Source organism: Cyprinodon tularosa, unplaced genomic scaffold (assembly GCF_016077235.1).
Source record: "Cyprinodon tularosa strain WSP-4 unplaced genomic scaffold, ASM1607723v1 ctg137, whole genome shotgun sequence".
NCBI classification, from domain to species: domain Eukaryota; kingdom Metazoa; phylum Chordata; class Actinopteri; order Cyprinodontiformes; family Cyprinodontidae; genus Cyprinodon; species Cyprinodon tularosa.
Genome location: NW_024038189.1, coordinates 1150953 through 1170538, shown reverse-complemented (window position 1 = coordinate 1170538; position 19586 = coordinate 1150953). Strand labels below are relative to the sequence as shown.

The following is a 19586-nucleotide window of genomic DNA, read 5'->3' as shown; positions in this document are numbered from 1 at the left end:
GCCTTTGGTCGGGCTGTCTTCTCCTGAGAGCATCTCAGCAATGGAACACAGCGCCAGAAACCATCAGAGACTCTTTGTCATTCTCTTCATTCAAAAAGAATTAAAAAAAAAATGGCTTGTAGAGAGACAAATTTGTGGGCACTAAGGTTTTCTGTGTATATTTAAATAATTTTACAATGAATTTTTAATTATTTTACATGAATTGTATTTCTTAACCATAGTGGGTTTTTTTATGTAATTGGTATTGTAATTTTATCTTGTGATTTTATACTTTTTTTATACCTGGCTGGGGGACTAGTGATGAAAATTAGCGCTCCTTAGCTAACTCGGGTATATTTACATTGTTTTAATGTTGATTAATGTACACTGTCCCCTTTCAAATAAACAGTAAATGAATGAAATGAAAATGAGTCTGAAACCTTTCAAATTAGAAATTACTTTAGACTTTGGCAACTTTTATTGTCGTTCTGTATACACAGAGGGCCGGATCTATCAAAGGTTTGCGTATATAAAAACGTGAGCTATTTCACTGTGCACGCTAAAAAATGTACAAACTGATCTATCAACAGCGTGCTAAAAGGATTTGGTCTTTAAAATGTGCTAAATAGCGCCTCTTATCCATTTAGTACTTTTTCTGTAATGAATATGCAATATGGGGCGTTTACACGCAAAAGTGCGTCTTGTGGGAGGAGAACATGTAAATATATTAATTTAGCACTCGCAAAGTGATTTATCAAACCTGAAAGCAATTTTTTTTAACGGTATCTGACTCTATATTTAACACGTTTCAAAAGAAGGTGCAAATGGTCTGTATGCGTAATTGCGCACACATGGCAGCGGTTATTGTCGCAAGAAGGAGACATGGAAATGAAGCAAGGAGACGCAGAGAACGCATTTTTTCACTCCGTGTGAATATTTTTGGAATGAACGAGGAAACGATCATCAAAACATATCGTTTATCCAGCATTGCCATTTTGGAGCTGTTGGGGGAACTCCGAAGGGATTTGGAGCCAGCCACAAGGAGGACCCACGCAATACCAGATATCACTAAACTCCTTGCAACATTGCACTTTTTTGCATCTGGGTCATTCCAGCGTACGGTTGCAGCGAGAGCTGGGATCTCCCAATCTCGTTTTTTCAGAAGTGCTGTCCGACAGGGTCGTGGGTTCTCCCCCTGCGCCTGTGGAGCAACATGCCAATGCTGCGGGGATGCGTACGCGCAGTAATCTCATCCACAGTCACTTCTTGTGAGCCATTTGGTATGTGCATTTTTCTACAGGCCGATACAAAACACCTGTTTTTTGTTTGTTTTTTTTACTGCAGTGAAGTAGAAATTCAGCCACATACCACCTTAGGGAATAAAGGTTGCCAAAGTTTATATATATATATATATATATATATATATATATATATATATATATATATATATATATATATATTTTTTTTTTTTTTTTTTGGAGGGGGTGGGGGTGTCACTACAAGATTTAAATTTCTTAATGCACTAGTTTGTACAAACTACAAACTACTTTGCCGCAAACCACAAAACGCACAAAACCATCATTTAAATAGGGCGTCTCCAACAGTTTTGCACCTGCCACTAGTTACGCAATCGCTCTTGTTAAATCACCCGCCAATCATGGTTCAGCCCCTCGCGCAAAATTCCAGTTTGCGAGCGCAAATTACAGCACGCAAAATTGGAAATTTGTCTAGTAGAACCTTTCAGACAGTAAATGAACCTTTTCGTTCCATAAAGTGAAGCAGGGATCAAATGTAAACAGTGTGGGAGAAAAAAACATGGTGCAAAAAATGCATTGATATGGAAGTTAAGAGCATTAAATATATATGGTGCAAATATGCAGCATATTTTGGTTTGGTGTTATCAGCTAGAGGCAGAGTCTGAGACAACAGTTCAGCAGTCTGATGGCGGTGGGGAAGAAGCTGTTGCAGAATCTGCTGAGTCTGCATCGATTGCTGCAAAGCCTCTTCCCATTGCCATTTTACCTCGAGCCACAAATATTACATGGCCTTTAAATAAAACACAACTTTATATTTTTGCTAAATATCTTAAATAGGAAAAACGTTTGCTGTTTTTAGTTTTAAAACAAAGGATACAACTAAAAAGCATTGTGTTTGGATATTGTTCTATGTGATATTGTGTTATCTTAAAAAAAAAAGAAGAAATCTAGATCTAAAAGCATATTTCTGGTTCTTTAATGTCATTTTGTAATGAAAATTAAATTTAAATGTTCTTTTAAAAAACTGCTGAAGCTTGTAAGAAGGGTATTTGTTAATAAACTATATAAAAACGTTTGCTTTTTAGTTGTATCCTTTGCTTTAAAACTAAAAACAGCAAATGTTTTTATATAGTTTATTAACAAATACCCTTCTTACAAGCTTCAGCAGTTTTTTAAAAGAACATTTAAATTTAATTTTAGATCTAGATTTCTTCTAATTTTTTTTTTAAATAACACAGTATCTTATAGAACAAAATCCAAACACGATGCTTTTTAGTTGTATCCTTTGCTTTAAAACTAAAAACAGTATTGTGTTTGGATTTTGTTCTATAAGATACTGTGTTATTTTAAAAAAAAATGAGAAGAAATCTAGATCTAAAATTAAATTTAAATGTTCTTTTAAAAAACTGCTGAAACTTGTATGGGTATTTGTTAATAAACTATATCAAAAACGTTTGCTGTTTTTAGTTTTAAAACAAAGGATACAACTTAAAATGCATTGTGTTTGGATTTTGTTCTATATGATATTGTGTTATTTGAAAAAAACGACAAGAAATCTAGATCTAAAAGCATATTTCTGGTTCTTTAATGTCATTTTGTAATTAAAATTAAATGTAAATGTTCTTTTAAAAAACTGCTGAAGCTTGTAAGAAGGGTATTTGTTAATAAACTACCGGTATATCAAAAACTGACTATTGTTTTTAGCCACTATTAAGAGCCATTTTAGATCCACAGATTGCAGACCGCCGACCGAGACTTTTAATGTAGAAGTCCCAGAGTGTCGGACCCTTAAATGGAAACCAATTTTGTAGTTTGTTAAAATTAAATAGAATCCAAAAGGACTAGATCTGATCTGTAAAATGCTCCTCCAACATATCAATATGAGGTGCCCGTTAACCACTTTTTTAAGCTAAGCTAAGTATGTGGACAAAACAACAGCCTTTTCTTTACAAGAACAATTAAAAGAAAGTCCATCATAGAAAATAACCGAAATAATCCTCTGCCGTCCGTCTTCCTGTTTCTTTCTGACCCTCAAACCGTCTTAAATGTTTTTTCTTTCTGGCAAAAATGACAGCCTAGAAGCTCCTGGTGTCAAAGTTACTAATCAACTGCCTTCATCTCCTTCCTGTGTTGAGCAAGCTCTGCACTGGTGGCAACGAGCTTCTGTCATCAATAATCCAGATCAGGGCTGAATAATAGATCTGCTCCCATTCTATTGTCAGAGTGTGTAATATGAATTTTCCAAAGCCTTGCTTAGAATACAATGTTTGCCGGTATTTATATTCCAACTATTAGGAACTGAACTGTCGCTCATATGGAGTCTGGCTGATACAGGTGACTGCGTCTAAGATGGTGGACGACATCAGAATGATGGAAGAGAAAGGAAGGAATTAGAAAAATGTGGATTTTATATTATATTTATGGGTAGTAATAATAATAATGGTATTTATAAAACTACATTTGTATCCATTGCAAGTACGTATAAAAAAAAATTGCGGTTTTTTTTTTTTTTTTTACACAGAAAACTTTTGTTGGCAAATTTTAAAATATTCCTGCATAACAGACTAATAAAGTGAGCGATCACATCAAACCTGAAGGTGAAACATTAACTAAGCTTTTGGCCATTTTTAGACCGACTCTGACATTCATTTCTAAACGAGCACATGATGTAGTTAGAAAAAGAAGCACTAAGGTTTTAAACTGGGCCATAAAAAGAGAAGAAGAATTACAACTGCGGAGTACTTCATGTTGTTTTAGCTGATAGTGAGCCTCAGAGTCACCAGGAAGTCTTTGCTGCTTTAAAGGCGCTGACTAGACAATACTTCTGGCTAAAGGATATGTCACAACAGCAGGAACGTCTCCTCAGCACATTCAGGCAGGAACGCTGCTCGGCGCAGCGCATCCATCCCACATACACAGAAAACACGAACATACACTGACAGGCAAATGCTCCTTTCGTCGATTTCCTAATCAGGGGCCGCATAGAAAAGTTAGGAAGATTCTAAGGGCCCTTGAGTGTGGAGGGCCCCCAAAACACTGGAAAAACGATGTAGAAATAAGTAAAAATCTCCTAAATTAAGTGTATTTACCCTTAATTTGAGCAGGCAAATGAGACAGTTTGCCAATGGAATTAATATTTTTACTCTTAAAATAAGATAATTAGATCATTTGAACTTGAAATAAGTAAATGCAATTGTGTTTTCTTATTTTAAATGTCAATAGTCCTGTTCCATTGGCAAAATATCTCTTTTACCGCCTCAATCCAAGAACAAATGCACTTATTTTAAGAAAAAAAAATGACTTATCTACATTTTGATTTTTTTCCAGTGAAGAAGAAAAGATTTGACCTGCTATAATTTTTTCGAATATAAAAAGGAAATCCAGCAGTGAAAAAAATAATCTTTGTGTTCTTAAAAAGATAATTTATCCGCCCATGAAATTGCAATAAATGGTTTGGTCCTTAGGTCCTGCATGTGGCATCAGGTCTCCCCGTCTGTCACCAGCAGTTTGCTCATACAGGAGCTTAAATGTCACGCAAGCATCAGTTAACGTAGAGATACAAAAAAAAAATTAAACAAATTTAGAAAAATGTATAAATAAGCATCAGTGCTGAAAAATCAGGGCCCCAAAGTCTGGTTTTCAAGAGGGAAGAGAAAGAAGAAAGAGGAGAGAGGGAGAAGGCGTCCAATACCGTTACTCCAGGCCAATACCATGACTCAGTTTTTAAAATCGTAGGGAAATCATATTTGAATGTCAAATTATTCAGCCTTAAACATGTATATAAATGTACTTTTTATCTGATCATATTGAAAATTTCTCTTAAAAAAAAAAAAAAAAAAAAAAAATCCTGTCCTAAAATCTATGGGGGTTTTTTTTCCCGTTCTCTTCTGCAGGCCAGTTAGTTCTACGTCAGCCTGAACACCTAAATTCGGCCAATCATATATCAACCGTCATCTGTCAATCAACTTTTTTCGGTCATAGCATCTTGATTCATATGTCGCAGCTAATATAAACAATGGTTGAAATCAGAAATCAGAATCCTTTCCTTTCCCATTGAGTTGCGTCCCAGTGTTCACGGGGATGGACGTCTGTGTCTTCAGCAGGCGTAGAGCTAACAGAACTGGCAGCGTTGCGAGGCAAGGGCATAAACACGTACGGCTGGAAGCCTTCTACACCAAACTAAGCTTCTGCCGCCCTGGCGTCCTCTTCCACAACATCTTCATCCCCGCTTTCCTCCTCTAAATAAAAAATGGATGACGGAGGAGACTCATCCACGACCTCCGACACTAAACTCTCCTCCTCTTGCATGTTTCCGCTGTCCATAGCGTTCCTTGACAGCGTCGTTTCTAAGTCACCAATTTAGTGCTACTTGGTCCCAATGGAATTTCCAATTGGGACCAAGTAGCACGATGTTAGCAAGATGCTTCCGACAAACCGACCACAACCAAACTGCTTGCGAACCTTCCACCACAACAATCCCGCCCCCTTGATAATCGACCAATCACATTCACTTTATTCACTCGTGTAAAGTCGTGCACCAATCTGGAGAATTCAGAAATGCAATGGTTGGAACGGCTACTTCCCTATGACTTTAAAGAAAGATTTGTTAACTGAATAGTTCAAATTAACGATAGATTATTAACCTGCTAAGTATAATAAGATATCTGCTGGCTACAACTACTTAGTTATTCTAAATTAATGATGAGGACCAGCTGGGTGCCGTCTGAAAGGGAACATAGTTGTACATTTGTTTTGTTTCTTTTTGCTTCGTTTGCATTTTTCGAGAAGAATTAAACCAGGATTGATCTAGCATTTATTGAGCCTATTGCATGTCTGTAAATAACAAAGAGGCCAAACAACTAAGCCAGAAAACTCAGAGCTGAAAATTTACATTTACCAACCAGACCAGGCAACAGGACCAGAAGAAAAAAACTGTCCTTTATTAAAGTTATAATGAAACCTAATGGAATATATATATATATATATATATATATATATATATATATATATATATATACATACACATTTATTTATTTTTTTTTTTTTTTTTTTTTATTTTTTTTTTTTTTATGTGTACATAGATACAGCTGTGTTTTTTTGTTCTAAATAAGCTGTTTTTTTGATAGGATGCAAATGTAGTTTAAAGTTAATGTATATTTAACTTTTTACCCTTCTGGTCATTTTCCTTTGTAAGTATAAAGATAGAAATTACATTGAAAATGTGAATCAGACTCTTGAGTTCATCTTTAGTGCCAAATTCATGGTCGCTCCCCTCTTCCTAAGAGCATTTTAAAGCGGGGACAGGCGATGTAGCCGAGGACCTACCAAGAGGACGGCGATGATGCAGATGTTTTTGGGGTCCTTCCAGAATTTGTCTCTGGGAATCACCTTGGCGTAGTGGACCAGTCGCACGGTGAAGACCAGCAGGCAGAGCAGCTCCACCAGCATGGTGACCTGGATAGATGAAAACAACGTTTCAGCAGCACTTCTGGATCTACTGATTCACTCTGATTAACTTTTTACCAGCTGTCTGAAGAAAACCGTTTTTATACAAATCAAACTTGCTGGAAGCAACATTTTTTTCTTTGCGGCCGCTGTCCATTTATAGACTGACATTAAACCCATTCTTCTTGGGGAAATAGCTCAAGCCCAGTCAGACCAGATGGATGCAGCTTAGTGATTTTGAAAACTCTATAGATTTCCTCTTGGATTTAGAGCTAGACTTTGACTAGGCCAATCTAACCCATCAAACACTGGGATCTCTTTGTTTTTCCAGCTTTTTTAATGTCATTAAACTGTCACAACTACAGAGCAACGAAAAGAACACTGCATTTAACACATCCCCTTGGGGAGCATTGTGGGAGTTAAGGGTCTTTGCTCAGAAAGCCAGAGTGGCAGCCTGTGGGAGTGGGCCTTGAACCTCTGGATTCCAAGCAAAATGCCCTAACCACGCCGCCACTCCCCAAACCGTCCCGCTGGAGCTCTGGCTGCCTGCTTAGGGTGTTCGACCTAATCTTTGGTCCAGAGTCGATTTTTCCCTTCAGCATGGTGCCACCACCACCGCCACGTTTTTCTGTGAAGATAGTCATTTGTACCGTTATTTTGCACCATGCATGGCGTCTTCTCCCTTCCCCATCTGCTGTTTCTTGGTCTTCATGATGCCGCTTGTTCACTAATGCTCTCTAGCAAACCTGGATTTATCACCTTACTGATTAAAGGATGATGAAGAGCCTGTTTTTTTGCTTCCCAACAAGCTGAATTGTTGCTCTTTTTATGTCGCCTAATATATTAAAATAAACAGAAGTTTCAGTTCCAAGTGAAACCTGAAGGATTGGCATTACTTTAAAAGAGAGCAGGCCACTTTATGGTTTGTAAAAGATGCATAAAAAAGTGTTGGAGAAACTGAATACGTTTTCCTCCGAGTTCTGGTGAAAAAGCGGGAGACGAACCGATCACTGTTCATAAGATTGGACTTTAGAGCTCATTAAGCTCTTTTATGACGCGTTTCTTTTTTAGTTCATAACTCTGAAAGGGAACTCGCCCAGCGGGAGGAGAATGGTCTGTAATGTCTGGTTCATCAACATCTGTTAAATGTTCAGATTACTGAAGTCTAAACTTGAACCACATAAAAAAAAAAAAAAAAAAAGAATTAACAAAATAGTCCTATTATTTTTATGTATTTTTAAAAACATTTTGGAGCAAAACACTGACTGCAGCTTAATAATTTGTTTTCTGAAAAATAAATTTAAAATATAAACAATGCTGAAGATCTATTGAGATTGAAAAAAAGAGAGGGCATGTTATAATCTATGCACCTTAAAACCTCTTTAGCCTTTTAAATGGTTTTATTTCTGGTTTAAAATGAATCAAAGGGAAAAAGAAAAACATTTTAACTATGGGTAGAAGATGGCATCTTCTTTACACTTGAAAAGCTATTTCCTTTGATTTATATTCAGAGTGTGACCAGAAGTTCTCATTTTTGTTTTAAGAATGAAATAAATCCGGGAAAGTCACCCTTACTATAACCGATTTTCCATTTCTCAGAATTCTCTACTCTATATTTTAAAATCTAATTATATTTAAGGTTTATATATAGGTTTCTTCCTGTTAAAAGGGAGTTTTTCCTCTCCACTGTCGCTACAAGCATGCTTAGTGTGAGGGATTGCCTTCGAGCCAATGATTCAATGCAATCACCTGGTTTTCCTTAGGTGGAAAACTTTAAATCAATTTGACTGGATGATCTAGTTGAACTGTAAAATGTCTTGAGATGACGTGTGTTGGGAATTGGCGCTTTATAAATAAAATTTATTGATTTATATCTAATAAACACTGTGTTGAAAGCTGCTGGTTAATATGGTTTGTGTGTCATTCTGCTGTGAACATGGAGCAGACAGAAGATGTAAAGGTATGAGATGCTAATCATGGGATGTGGGGGGGGCACATTCTGTGTGTGTCCAGCAGAGTCTACCATCGTACCCACGTGGGCAGAGAGAACACAGCCGGGTCCTCGAATATGGCCAGGGACAGAGTGACCAGGATGAAGAAGAACAGCAGGACCTTTAGGATCCAGTGGTTGTAGAGGAGGTAGAGTCTGGAAACATAAACACATCACATATCCTCATTAGTTACCCCCACCTCCTCATTCCAAGACCTTTCGATGTAAAGATTTAATTTCCTAAATTTCTCTGGATGCAAAGCAGTAAAACATTTTTTTTTTTTAAACAGGCTTGTCAGTGTAGACATAACCCCCCCAGTGACTGCTCATGCTTCTCCGCCCGTACTACTAATGACTAACTAGGATCTTTTGACAATATAAGAAACATAGATTTTGTAGGGATGCACGATATAATCGGCCCCCTATCGGTATCGGCCTTAAAACTGAATATCGGACATCGGCCACCCCACCGATATTTAACCCGATATTTGATCAGTCTAAAAAAAAAAAAAAATACTACTTCTTCTTCCTCATAAACTTATTTTTTACAGACTTAAAACTTCTAAAGACGAGGGAAAAAATATTGATATATTAAAATATCACAATATCTTCATATGCTGATATATTGCCATTTAAAAACACCATATTAATCTCTTTTACTAATGAAATATTGCTATATGTCATCGTTATGCTACGAAATCCCCCGAAAATTCACCAAATGTTGCCATATTTTTATATGTTGATATATTGACGCGGTATCGATCTATTTTACTAACAAAATCTCACAAGAATTTGCAAAATATCACCAGAGTTTGTAACAGAACGATGAAATTTCACGAGATTTTGAAAGTAAAATAGATCGATACCGCGTTTTTAAAAATCTATTTGATATCAGCATATAAAAATATATTTGAGTATATTATTTTTCAAAGTGTCAGAAATGGATAACAAAACTGCTATTTTCAATGACTACTTATTTTTGTCCAGCTTTAACATCGGTATCGATATCGGTTATCGGCTACATGAGTTTTAAAATATCGGCATATCGGATATCGGCCAAAATCCCAATATCCTGCATCCCTAATATTTTGTTTTATTATTACAACCAGGAAAATTTTTATCAACTACACAATATGTACAATTTGGAGGTGTGTGCACTTCTCAGCTGCAATACATGTTATGTGATGTATAAATGTGCAGATTTTCTTTCAGAGGGAATATAGTTTGTTTTGATCAAATCTCGCTTTGCTCATATTTTAAGCAAAGGCAGACACAAGACCATATTAGCATAACAGCTAATATGCCAAGAGAATCATAATAATTTAAGCCTACTAGGTGTGCTTCAAGGCTGTTGTCCTGGTATGAAGACAACATTGCTATTCTTCTTTCGAATCCTAAAGAAATCAGACTACTGATTCAGTTGTCTTTAGATTTGTTTTATTTAAGACAACAGCCTGGAGAACTTAAAGGTATAATGGAGGAGTTTTGCAGCTTTTTTAAAAGACCTACCTTCTCCTATTAAAAAAAGATGCACATGCACAACCCTGTTCCCGTTCCAGAGAGCGAACACCTAATAAACGAATACGAGAACATGCACGAGCCCATTTCTCCTCATGCATCCTCCTTCCCATTGGACATATGATCACTGCTTTTTGTTCCCCGTTGGTCACGTAACTCCTCCTCCACATGCCTGCACCATTTTTGTTATTAGTCGCCGCTGTCGGGCTGCAACAGCCTTTAGCGACAGCGGGGAGCTGTGTCAGCGAGGAGAGCTGACACAGGAGAGCTCTCCACGCAAAGCACTATGGGATATATCTGCCTCTTCTGAGGCCTTTCATTCCTTCTCATACACTTTATGAACACTTTCTCTTGCAACGCTCGGCCATTTTCAAAAAACCGCGGTGAGAAAGGTGAGCTTCAATGACTGTCTGAAACCCTAGCTCACCACAGATATACGCCTGAAAGCTAACGGGAGGAGCATGTAGGATGACCTTACGTAAACGTATCACTGGAATGATTGACAAATAGGAGGACCACTTATTGAAATGATCCACCCGGAAATAAAACATCGTCCTCTATACCTTTAACTACATTTATCTGGAAAATATTGTGTTTTGCTTGTCTGAGACATTATTTACTTTTAAATTGCCAGGTACTTAATATAATAATTACAAAAGTGAAAAAATAAAAGGAATCCCTCACAGCTGCAACCAATTCCTCATCACTGGTGTTAAAGAGACCTCTGAACATCAAATCTCCATCCTCTAAGCTAAACTTTCTACGACCCCAACTGTTAAGATTGTTTTTAAAAATACATTCAAAGCTAGACTTCATAAAACCCAGGAGAGGTGAAACAAAGACTTACAAATGGAAATAGGCAAACAAACAGTTTCCAGTAAAGATGTCTTACCTGACAGCCTGAGGGGACGTGTCAAAGTAAATGTTTCTGTTGTTCTGGGCATCTGACACGTAGATGGTGGCCAGGTCAAAATCCTGAAAATGCAAAAGGCGCTTGTTAAAAGACAGATCGACGTTTTATCCTGTTCTCTGCCTAAGTCTCCTGAGAAAAAAAAAATCAGTTTGCATTAAAAATGCATGTAAGAGGCCTGCAGAGAAACTGCCCTTCACAGTCTAAGGAAGGTCCTTCCGACTGTCATGCAGTTTGTTGAGGAAATGACACAACAAAACCCACAAAAACTCTTCAGCAGATGATGCATTGATTCTTTAGCCTCGTGAGACCATCCTGATCTTGCGAGCTTTCAAGATTTCACTCGCTAATCAGTCTGGAGACTCTCCCTTGAAGAAAATTTGGAGCCGTTCACCAAACGAATGTCCAATCAGCGTTGGCTTTGAGGCGGGTTGAGGTGTGACGCAACGAGAAGCGCGACAGTTCAGTCTAAAGAACATGGCGGCTTCAGTCGATGAAACTAGCGTTAGTGTGGCTATCGAGCAAGTTTTATCGGAATTACAGAGTATTTCTTCACTGAAAGAAGAGCAAAACACTGCTCTGGAGGCTTTTCTCAGAGGAAAAGATGTTTTTGCTCTTCTCCCGACTGGTTTCCGCAAGAGAAGCCTGGCTTGTGTTTTCGTCGTCGCTCTGTTAGTACATCATATGCTTCGTTGATCTGATTGGTTTATTTGGCCCGTCTATCACCAACATAGGCCAATCAGCTAACCAGTATTTTCGCCCCTTCCCAAAATTACTTCAACAGAAGGTTTCCAGATGGATATGCGGAGCAAATCCATCTGGCAGAGTCAGGTTACTTGATTCTTCTCAAGAGCATCAGCTTTGAATTTTTCCTGTCTGTACATCACCTGTCCAATCTTGCAGGTGACTCTAATGGCCTCTGATGCTTTGCAGCAGAACGATATACAGTAGACCTACTGCAGAACCGAGGACGCGTTCGAGATGCACGTTTGAGAACATCAGAGGTTTTAAGGACGCGTTTGAGATGCAGCCTTCTCGGTACATCAGTGGGCCTGGATCCCCCAATTGAGATTCCTGGTCAAGCTCAGAGGAGGAAAATGCCAGCAATGTATTGCCAAAACAGCAACTGCTGACCACACATTCCCTACTTTGCAAGACTATACACCCATCCATCCATTTTCCGTCACGCTTAGCCTAAGCGGGGTCGCAAGGGGTGCCTATCTCCAGCTGTCTACGGGCAAGAGGCGGGGTACCCCTGGACAGGTCGCCAGTCCATCGCAGGGCAACACAGAGACAAAGAACCATTCATTCAGAAGGCCAATTATCCTAACAGTCATGTTTTTGGACTGTGGGAGGAATCCAGAGTACCCGGAGGGAACCCACTCATGCGCAGGGAGAACATGCAAACTCCACACAGAAAGACCCAAGGCTGGGAATAACACCCAGAACCTTCTTGCTACAAGGCAGCAGTACTACCATGTTAAAGGGTATTACATTTTTTTGTGGACACAATGACATAAGAGCTTCAGAGACTCTTTGAAGCTGAAGATAACTCCATTTCTGAATGCCCTCCATTGCCTAACACTCCCAGAGAACTGGAAAGCAGCACAAATTCCAGCAGAGGCAATGCAAGCTCTGAAAAGGCTCTACAAGTTCTACAATGTTGAAGAAGACAAATGGTAGACGGAACTAAAGGTCTTCTACAGTTCATACTCATGTCCTTCACCCATCAGTGTTACATCTATTCTTTCAGTGCTCAAAGAAGACAATGCAAATCTGGTTTTTCTCCAAAGAAGACTCGTGGCGCTTTTCCAGTTTCTACAGCTACTGTTGAACGCTCTTTCTCAAAACTCAAACTGGTCAAAATAAAATTTTGCAGCCTTTCCACAGAAGAGAGGTTGTCAGAGCTTCTTTTACTGGCAATTGAAAAGGATATTTCTGTCAACCTCAGTGAAGTCATTGCCATTTTTAAGAGCAGGGGCAACAGGAAGTTGCTGTTAGAACTGCAAAAAAGTAAAATGCCACTATGATGTGTACTAAAAAACTCAGGAACAGACATAATTACAGACCTACCCTGTCTCTATTGTCTTTCTCCCATTAATGTTGTTAATAAATACAGGTAGAAACCTTTCATCTTGAACTCTTACATGTGTTTGTGGCTTCGAATGAGCAACTTGGTTTTAAGTGGCCAGCCTTGGCAACAGCCTCTCTCAGCAAGTGGTCTCCTCCAAACTATCAGCAGTGTGGGAGGTCAGTCACACTGAGCCATTTTTAATGAAAGCATACCACTTGTTTAATCAGCTACTATCTCTCCCATGCTGTTTTTAGCGTCTACACCATCAGATCAATACAGCCCACCTCCAGCAACACAGCAGCACCAACCCCCTCAACAGAAGCTGTTCGATTTACCCATGAGGTAAAACACAGGCTCATCTCGCTTTGCACTGACCTCTAACAAATATGTGAGTAGGTGTGATATGCTGTGTTGTGATTCCAGGTTACATTCGTTGTAGAATGGGTTGGTACAATTCAATCGGTTGTATAGAAAGGTATGCTGGTGAAGATTCTCAGTCATCCAGGTCATGATCGTTCAAAAAAAGTATTTAAAAAAATCCACTGGAATTAATTTCCAGGTTTGAAGACGTTTCGCTTCCCATCCAGGAAGCGTTCGAGGTTTTATACAGCAGCCCAACAAAATCTTGTTTTTGCTTAGAAAAAATGCAAATTGAAACGGACGAATGGGTCCACCCATTTGGATTCTTTGTTAGCCTGCAATGCCCCATACAAGTCTATGTCTCTGAAAGGGGGGGTCATTAAAGGGAATTGTTGGCTGCCCTCTGTTTAACGTTGTTTTTTCTTACTTAACATAGATGGCTTCCTTCATGCCCTTCTCAAAGAAAATAGGTGGTTTAAGAGTGGCGTGAAGGAAGCCATCTATGTTAAGAAAAAACAAACTTAAGCAGAGGAGAGTGGACTCAGATTTCAGCTTTCAAAAACCTACAATGCAGCAACTGAGTTGATCCCTTCCCGCTAACATCGCAGCCCCAACCACATTACAGGGGAACAGAAGACCTCGCCTATTTTAGTCAGGCCAACAATTCCCTTTAACGACCCCCCTTTCAGAGACATAGACAGGTATAGGACATTGCAGGCTAACAAAAGAAGCCAATTGACCCCCATTCCAAAGGGGTGGACCATTTCGTCCGTTTCAATTGGCATGTTTTCTAAACAAAAACAAGGCGACTGTATAAAGCCTTGAACTCAACGCTGTTTCTGACATTCTGAATTGAAAAAGCTTCCTGGATGGGAAGAGAAACGTCTTCAAACTTGGAAACAAAGTCCAGTGGATTGTTTTTTTTTTTTTTACTTTTTGTGGTATAGCAAGGTACGTCTCTGTGTCGTGTTTTCCATCCGTGCCCCATGTGTCCCTTTTAACTTTGAGCACCTGCCCCTCCGACGGTCTCATCCCTATCTATTAGGGATGGAACGGTTTATGAAAACCGTCTGAACCGTTCAGTTGGCATGTGTTTCGTTCGGTTCATGCGCTGCTCCTTTTTCCTCATAGGCGAAGCGTTTACACTCCAGAGCAGAAGGTGGCGGTACTGCGACTAAAGCCGACCACCAGTAGTAAACAAGAAGAAGAAGAAGCGAAGCAGCGTAGCCGGGTGTAGCAGAAAAAAATCAGTTGTTGTGGAGAATTGTGTGGGTATGGCGAGTGGGAAAGAACAGGAGTTGGAAGACGCGCCAGCAGCACTTTATAGGTCTGCTGTATGGGACCACTTTGCATTTAGAGTGACCTACAATGACAGGGGAAAGAAATGTGGGGATAAAAGTGCAACAGTGTGCAAGCATTGTGCAACACGTTTTGTTTATGCTAACAGCAACACGACCAACATGTCATGCTAACCCCGAAATCCCTCATACTCCGTCAGCGCTCCGCCCCGCTGCGCTCCAGACCGCCTGCACAAAGCAAAGCCTACAGCCTCCACTGTTGCTCCCGTCCGCTCCGCTCTGAGTTCCTTGGAGATCGTAGAGAGCATGCGCCAGATGATTAAATTCAAAGCAGCAAAACATGCGGAAATGATCCAGGGTTTCCGCGGATCATTAAAAATAATTACAATTCATTAATTTTTGGGGATTTTTTTCATTAATTGCATTAATTTTTATGGGATTTCGGTGTAACAATCAACATATACCGAACCGAAAACCGTGACCACGAAACCGTGAACGGAACCAAGGATTTTGTGACCCGTTCCACCTCTACTATCTATCTATCTACACATACACACACACACACACACACACACACACACACGTTCTGCTATATGTAGTGAGAACCCTGTGTTGACTCCAATAGACTTGTCATTTTCAACCCTTTCTACGCCCTAACCCTAAAACTAACCCCAACCATTACCAATGCATACCTCACCCTAACCCTAACCAATTGACACCTTAGCCCTAAACCTAACCATTAGCAAAACAGCTTGTAAGGACCAGCAAAATGTCCTCACTTTGCAACAACTGGTCCTCACTCTGATGGCTAGACAGGTACACACACACACACAAACACATTTTTAACTAATTTCTGTGCCCTGCTATGGAGACAAAAGAAGCAAAGGATGCATGGGACATATAACTAAATATGAATAATGACTTTTAGACGCATTAGCCTGTATTATCCTGTCCAGGTGAGATAAAAAATATCCATTTATCATTTTCAACGATCAGAAAGGCTTTTTCCTCACTGGAAAAACAATCTAGATATAAGTAAGAAATTCTTAAATTAAGTGTATTTACCCTTAATTTGAGCAGGTAAATGAGATGATTTGCCAATGCAATGAGTATTTTAACTCTTAAAATAGGATAATTAGATAAAATGCACTGGAAATAAGACAATGCAACTGTGTTTTCTTATTTTAAATGTAAATTGTCTTGTTCTATTGGCAAAATGTGTCTGTTACCTTCTCAATTCGAGAACAAATGCACTTATTTTAAGAAAAAGGGACTTATCTAGATTTTGATTTTTTCTGATCCATATTCTCCATCAGCTGCTCCTCTGCTTCAGGAGTCCAGGAGTTTTCGAGCAGCTTGTTTGTCTTCCTGCTCTCACCTCCTGGGTCTTTGCAGAGTTTCCTCCGTTCGGGATTCCTTTTCCTGCAGACGCGTCAGGAATGTTTTCGCTTTTCTCCGCTCCTCCAGACATCTCTGAAAACTCCCAACAAAACTGCTCCAAGACTTTTCCAAACTATCTTTCTCCTCGGAAACTTCTGGAAAACTTTTTAAACTTTATAGCCTCTGTCGTAAACTTTGTCCTTTTTTCCAGGACCGTGTTGAAGGTTTTTGTTTTTTGCTGACAGCGGAACTAAAGCGCTTCCATCTCTTTGATCATCATCAGATGTTTTCCTCTCCAGCGAACATCAAAAAGATCCAAACATGCAGACCATTTCAGTCTGTCTCTGATCTGCTCCAAGCTGCAGTCCTGCTCTAATAAACCAATGATGCATTCAATGACCACCGGAAATATGATTAACACAAAAGCTTAAATCTATGTGGAAGCAACTTATCCAACATTTATTGGTAAACTACGAAGATAAAATAGACAAAACGAGAATAAATGATCAATCCATCTGTATAAAATCCACTCTACTTAATTTGTCGCTAAATTCAGTGAGTTTTCATGGAAAACTCTATTTTACGGACATTTATGTGAGACCGTAAAGGCAGCACGAGCGGTCATGTGATTCACAACATCCGTATAACGGAAAAGAGATACACCCAAAAATAATAAAACAAAATTAAATAAAATACTTTATTCAAACAGAAAAATGTAAAAGATGAGCAAAACAGGTTTCTGTTTATAATTCTTTCACATTTTTTTTGCACCAAATGCCTTTAGATATTTTTTTTCTCTCTGATGAGTGAGCAAAGAGGAAACTAGAAAAATGTGCATCTCCTGCAAAAATGCAGAGTGGTTGGTGTATGTTTAAGAAACCAGAAATAGGCTGAAGTCAGGAGCAGAAAAAAAAAACAGATTAGAGCCAATAAATTAATATTAACAGCAGAGACTTGGGAAAAAATATCTAACAATTAAGACAAAAAATAAAAAATCGACAGAATTATAAGCAGAAATAGAAAATTTCATTTTTATCTCCATAAAACTTTACCTCACCCAGACCCTTGGACCCTAATTTTCAAATATTCGGTTCCCTATAGATAAAACTGGTTTATTTAAAACTAATAACACAAAGAAATAGTTTCCAAAATGATTAAAACTGCATTATTTCCTCAAGTTTTTCACAGCTTTTCTATTTTATAGTTTCTCTGACTGAAAGTTTATTACTTTTTTACATCTTGATTCTTTAGACCTTAAAACAAACATTTATAAGCAATTATAGTATTTTAGAATAACAGAAAATAAATGTACAAAAAAAATATATATAATTGTTATGATATACATTAGAAAAGAAGAAACTGATTTATAATGTATATATTAGTGTAGAAGAGGAAACTAGGAAAATGTGCATCTCCTGCAAAAATGCAGCGTGAATGTTTAAAAAAGCAGAAATAGGCTGAAGTTAAGAGCAGAAAAAAATAAGAGCAAATAAATTAATATAAACATCATATGTAAACTTTAATCTGAAGTGTTTAAAGAAAAAGAATGTCATATTAAATCATGTAACATGCAATAGGCAAGGCAAGGCAAGTTTATTTGTATAGCACATTTCATGTACAGAACAATTCAAAGTGCTTTACGTGAAACATTATAAGCAAAAGGGAGAGAAAACAATTAAAAGCGTGATTCAAAATTAAAAACATTTAAGATTAAAAAGAGAGAATACAGAGACGTGCGAAATTTAACTTTTGAATAGAATCTAAGTAAATGCAGCTGAGAACAGGTGGGTCTTCAGCCTGGATTTAAATAAACTAAGGCCCCGTCCACACGAAGTCAAACCCTAAACGCACAAATTTTTCACCAAACCAGCCTCTCATCCATACGAAGCCGGCGTTTCGGGGGTCTGTAAACAATCTTTTTTTATTCAGCCTTCAGAGTGGGAAGATTCTGAAACGCCGTTTTCGCGTTTCCATCTTTAAGCTCTAACCGCATTTTTTTTTTTTTTTACACGCAGTGCGTCATAGCGTCGCCTCTAAACACGCATGCGCGACACAGTATCACAACAACAATGGCGCCGTACTGTGTTGAATGGTTGCTGCTAATGCTACTCACCCTGCTGTCGGGCTTACAACAGAATCTTCTTCTTCTGGAATATCTCCAGGAAGAACAGAGCAATATCGACCACATAGTTCAGCACCTGAATTTGACTGAACCACGAAAATGGACCCGCAGGGCAACCATGTATAAATATTAGTGCGCATGCCCAACATTTCGTCGCTTATTTTTGCTTTGGCACCACAGCGCCACTTACAGGCCTGGCATACATTTTGCAGCGTTTTCATGTATTCGTGTGGACGCTCACATTTATTTTACGTCTCCGTCTTTACGGCAAACGTTCTGGAAAATATTAGCGTTTCGTGTTCGTTTTGACTTCGTGTGGACGGGGCCTAAGTGTTTCAGCTAATCTGAGACTTTCTGGGAGTTTGTTCCAGACATGTGGAGCATAGAAGCTGAACGCAGCCTCTCCATGTCTGATTCTGACTCTGCGAACTGATAAAAGGCCGGATCCGGATGACCTGAGGGGTCTAGTAGGTTCATACTGGGTCAAGAGGTCACTGATGTATTTTGGGCCTAAACCATGCAGAGCTTTATAGACCAGCAACAGAACTTTAAAGTCTATTCTCTGATGGACCGGCAGCCAGTGTAAAGACCTGAGAACTGGACTAATGTGGTCCACTTTTCTGGTCTTTGTGAGAACTCGGGCAGCAGAGTTCTGAATGAGCTGCAGCTGTTTAACTGATTTTTTTAGGTAGACTAGTACAATAAATATATAATTTAACAATGGCTTAAAAGTATCAACGATTTATAAAAATTAGAAATACTAAAATAAATAGATTTATTGAATAAATATTTAATTAATAACATTGGCATCAATTAGGCCTAAATATATAGATTCCATTTGAAGTTAATATAATTTAATAGAGATATTTAATGTTACTGTGCTGATTCACATAATATTTTAAACAGTCAGACAACCATGATAATGTGGCACCCGAGTGGTGTGATCATCTAAAAAAAAAACATAAAACAAAACAGTTAAACTGGTTGTTGGTTAAAGAAAGACTTTCATACTCATTGACTGTTATGATTAGAAATGTATCTGTATTAAAAACACCTTATGTTATTTACAAACCTTACTTTTAGTTCAGAGAATCACGAATACATGACTAGGCATGCAACTGAAGGAAACTTTAGTTTGCCTAAAGTAAAGTCAAATGCCTTAAAAAGAACTGTTATGTATAGAGGTATGAAAGCAGGGAATTTACTGCCGAATTACATTAAACTGATAACTGATTTAAGGAAATTTAAAAAAAT

The 19586-nt window shown here is 38.4% G+C and overlaps 1 protein-coding gene across 2 annotated transcripts in view; it reads right to left on the bottom strand.

Annotated features, from left to right (window-relative positions):
• Nucleotides 1-16593, bottom strand: part of tpcn3 (two pore segment channel 3) — a 48448-nt gene extending 31855 nt beyond the window's left edge. For both annotated transcript variants that reach the window (XM_038278025.1, XM_038278026.1), the window contains exons 1-4: nucleotides 16209-16593; nucleotides 11081-11163; nucleotides 8712-8826; nucleotides 6561-6689 (exon numbers count right to left, since the gene is read on the bottom strand). In XM_038278025.1, the coding sequence (XP_038133953.1) occupies nucleotides 6561-6689; nucleotides 8712-8826; nucleotides 11081-11163; nucleotides 16209-16301 (420 nt within the window). In that variant the 5' untranslated portion in view covers nucleotides 16302-16593. The remainder of the gene's footprint in view (nucleotides 1-6560; nucleotides 6690-8711; nucleotides 8827-11080; nucleotides 11164-16208) is intronic.
• Nucleotides 16594-19586: the final 2993 nt, after the last annotated feature.